This window comes from Marmota marmota, unplaced genomic scaffold (assembly GCF_001458135.2).
Source record: "Marmota marmota marmota unplaced genomic scaffold, marMar, whole genome shotgun sequence".
Lineage (NCBI taxonomy): Eukaryota > Metazoa > Chordata > Mammalia > Rodentia > Sciuridae > Marmota > Marmota marmota.
Genome location: NW_026000174.1, coordinates 58,989,230 through 58,993,559, shown reverse-complemented (window position 1 = coordinate 58,993,559; position 4,330 = coordinate 58,989,230). Strand labels below are relative to the sequence as shown.

Sequence of the window (4,330 nt, the reverse complement as noted above, 5' to 3'; positions counted from 1 at the left end):
TTTGATTTTCAAATGATTGATGAAACATTAATTTCTGCCTTAAACCTAGCATAGTGTATTATTGTTTTTATTTTCTGCAAGATTCACGTTCTAACATTTTGCTAAGATTTTAGAAGGACTTGATGCCTTCATTTGTCTTTGATATCCAGAGAGTACTCATCCATAAGTTGAAAAATATACCTCCTTCTTAGTTTTCTTTAAGTGTTTCTGAAAACTGATTGCTCTTTTTATTTCCCCTATTCATTTTGAAGAATTTCAGATTGAATAACCTGGACCTGATTTGGGAATGGGGCGGAAAGTTAGTTTTAATATATTTTCATTTTAAGATCCTCTTCATCCACACTTTTCTTTTTTCTAGTGTGTTGTTTAGTGTCTCTGAAATTATTCAATTTAATACCTCATGGCTTATGATTCTAATCTTAACTGCAGATTTGTTTGTTTAGAAACTCAGAGGATTCTTAATTTTCAAAATATCTTATTCTAAATTGGCTAAACCTTCGGAATCATTATTTTATACAATAATAAATTGTACTGACCCCAATTTTCCTATCAAGTATTTTGATCATATGCCAGTCTTGGTTTTTAGAACATTACATTCAACAGAAAAATCCAAGTTGTCTGAAAGAATTTGTAATTCCACATAATAATAAAATAAACACCAACTTTGTAAATGAGTGAAATGTTTTAAAATGTTCAACCTCAGCATACCATTCGCTTGATAATTTGAGGAATCATCAAAAGTCTAAACAATGTTTGTTTCAGAAGTAACATATTAGGCAACATTTATTCAGTTTGGTGTTTGAAATTTAAACATTAGAATTACTTTTGTTTCTCTTTTTTGGTACTGACGATTGAACCTAGGAGCATTTAATACCACTGAGCCACATGCCAGAACTTTTGACAGGGTCTTGTTGAGTTGCTTAGGGTTTTGCTAAATTACTGAGACTGACTTTGAACTCTCAATCTTTCTGTCTTAGCCTCCCAAGCTGCTAGAATTATAGGCATGTGCCACACCAGGCAAAATTACTTTTATTCTTAAAAAGTTATAATCATTCACTGGTATTAATTTGGGGGAACATAGAGGATTTAAAATTATATTAATTTAGACATTTCTAGAATTTGTACTCAGAAACTACTAATTAAAAATATTTCACTTATTTCTGTTGAACATATGTTTTTTTGGGGGGAAATAAAACATTTTCTTAGCCAGGCATGGTGGTGCACGCCTATAATCCTAGCAGCTCAGGAGGCTGAAGAAGGAGGATTGCAAGTTCAAAGCAAGCTTCAGCAATTTAGCAAGATCCTGTGTCAAAATAAAATGGAAAATAAGTACTGGGGGATATGGCTCAGTTTTTAAGCATCACTGGATTCAATCTCCAATATCAAATATATATGTATGTATGTATATAAATAAATAAATAAAATTCTTGCATATATAAATCAGTTGCTGAAATTTTATTATATAATATAATAAACTGTATAAACTCTTTTAGAAATGCATAAAACAGACCAAATGCTACAAATGTGGAATAATAAAAATGTAATTAAAAAGTTGGATAATGTTAGTTAGGGTTACAGACAAAGTGTGTCCAGAAGAGATGACAATTATATATAGGGAGAGATATAAAACATGTTACTCTCTATTATGGTTCATAATAATATGGTTCTCTATAATATGGTTCAAATTGTGGGACTATCTTTCTTTGCTTCCACCAACTGGGATTATGAAAGCATGGAGGTAAGCCAAAAGATAGTACACTGTCATGTACCAAACCTAAGGAAAGTCATCAGAAATGGGGAGGGCAAGGGGAGAGAGAGAGAGAGAGAGAGAGAGAGAGAGAGAGAGAGAGAGAGAGAGAAACAATAAGCCTATTCCATAAGAGAAAGGTCCCTTAGGTAAGAATGCAATAATAAATAGATGATGATTTTCAAACAGAATTATTCTTACATTAAGTAGGTATTCTTACATTAAGTTGAATAGAATAAATATCCATTAGACACAAACACTAATGAATCAAGATGGAGCCAGGGAAGGGAAAGTAGGAGCAAAACCCAGAATTTTCAAGGACAGAATTTAAGAGTTTTGCTTTAATTGGTGCAGTCACTCCAATATACAGATAATATTATATACAGTACTGAATCTGTAGGACTAAATAGCCAAATATGTTAATAGGATGTCTTGGGCTAATACACAACTAACACTACTGTTAAGGAAAGAGGAAGATCCTAAGAACCCTAAGTGGAATGGGGTACTAAGGTATTTTCTTATGACTGAATCCTTCAAATCATTGTGATGCATAAGCCAAAGAAATATGCCTAAAGCAGAGCAATTACTTGTAAATCAAAGAACAACACATACAAAAACAAGCATGTGAATGGAAAATATGATACATAATTAAGATTTCAGAGCCACAACAACTCCTTTTCTATGCATATTACTTATTCTCATTCTCCTACTCTATACAACTTAAAGACTATAGACCCTAAGCCCTTTTATTCAGAATTTCCTTAATTTTTATACTATAATTCATCTCTCCCCTTCAAAAAAGACAAAATCATTCAGTATTTTGTTCAATTAAATATTTATAGTATTCAGCAATGGGTAGGCCAATCTTTGAAGATATGTCAAGCCCAGTTCTGCTGAGTGTTTTAGAGGGAAACAGAACAGGTTCACAACCAAACCTGATTTATGGTTCATAGAATACATAACATTCAAGAAATTATGTTGCGTATCTTATTCCAGGTCCTCTTTAGGGCACACTTTACATCTTTGTTCCTCAGGCTGTAGATCAAAGGATTCAACATAGGGATGACCATAGTGTAAAATATGGAAGCCACTTTATCAGTATCAAAAGAGTGACTGGACTTGGGCTGCACATACATGAATATCAAAGTCCCATAGAACACTGTGACTGATGTCAGGTGGGATCCACAGGTAGAGAAAGCCTTATGCCTGCCCTCAGCAGATTTCATCTTGAGAATGGCTTTGAGGATGAGCACATAGGACACAATGATGACCAGAAGAGAGAAAATCAAATTAAAAGCTGCTAAGATCAGAATTATCACTTCAATTTCATATGTATTTGAGCAGAGCAAAGCTATTAAAGGGAGACTGTCACAGTAGAAATGACTGATGACATTGTAGCCACAGAAGGATAATGTAAAAATCTTTATGGTGACTAGAAGAGACACAAATGTGCAGTAGAGATATGGAATTGCCACTAATATATTACATACCCTCTGTGACATGATGACAGTGTAGAAGAGAGGTTTACAGATGGCCACATAGCGATCATAGGACATGGCAGACAGAATAAAAAGTTCAGTAATAATAAACACAAGAAAGAAAGCTAATTGTGTAGCACAAAAGTGATAGGAAATTGTATTTTGATCCACAACAAAATTTACTAACATTTTGGGGCCCACAACTGTAGAATAACCAAGATCTGTAATAGACAGGTGCCTCAGGAAAAAGTACATGGGTGTTTGCAGGCTGTAGTCCACCTTGGTGAGGATGATCATGCCCAAGTTGCCCATCAGCGTGCTCATGTAGATGATGAGGAACAGCCCAAACAGTGGAGCCTGCAGATCAGGGCGTGAGGTGATGCCCTTCAGAATGAATTCATGCACAGCTGTGAGGTTGGGTTTTTCCATTCAGTTTTATTAGAAAATCTATATTGGAAACACAGAGTAGCAATGTCAGTAGATTACAAATATTATCATATGGAGTTTAATACTTCAAATCTACTACAGATAAGATAAATCCTTAGTTTTGGTTTTGTAATATTAAAAAGCAAACATCTTTACAAATAAAAATATAAAGAAATTGAAACTGATATAAATTTGTTCTGATCTAGGATGATTTGGCTCACCAATGAACTTTGTGCAATGTCTGGAGATATTTTGATTTTCACAACTAGGAGATGAACTGCTACTGGCATTTAATGGTAAAGATCATATATGATCCAGAATATCTTGTCCCAAACAATATTCACACCAACAAATTGTACCAAAGTTGAGAAATCTAGACAGATAAATAGATAATGATAGATGTGTAAATAAATGAATAAACAGAGATATTGAAGAATTTATACAGAATTATGAGGCAAAAATGACCAAAGTTTAAACATTCTAAAAATTATTTTTGTTGAATAAATATATAACTGTATTATTCTTTGATATTATATATAATTGCAATGACATATTGATATTTGCTAATTACATTTAATAAACTGACATTGTATTTATGTAAATTATATATAAATTTCTAATAACCAAATAAAATTTGGCCATCCCATGGAACATTCCTGGGCCTAGTCACTAGGCAGAA

General features: G+C 33.1%; 1 protein-coding gene across 1 annotated transcript; it reads right to left on the bottom strand.

Annotated features, from left to right (window-relative positions):
* Positions 1-2,712: 2,712 nt before the first annotated feature.
* On the bottom strand, positions 2,713-3,654 carry LOC107135340 (olfactory receptor 8K3-like). Its single transcript, XM_015477224.1, has one exon. It carries the CDS (start codon positions 3,652-3,654, stop codon positions 2,713-2,715), a length of 942 nt encoding a protein of 313 aa, XP_015332710.1.
* Positions 3,655-4,330: the final 676 nt, after the last annotated feature.

Excerpts from the sequence above, each read along its gene's own strand:
- LOC107135340 (XM_015477224.1), bottom strand. The coding sequence starts at position 3,654 with ATGGAAAAACCCAACCTCACAGCTGTGCATGAATTCATTCTGAAGGGC.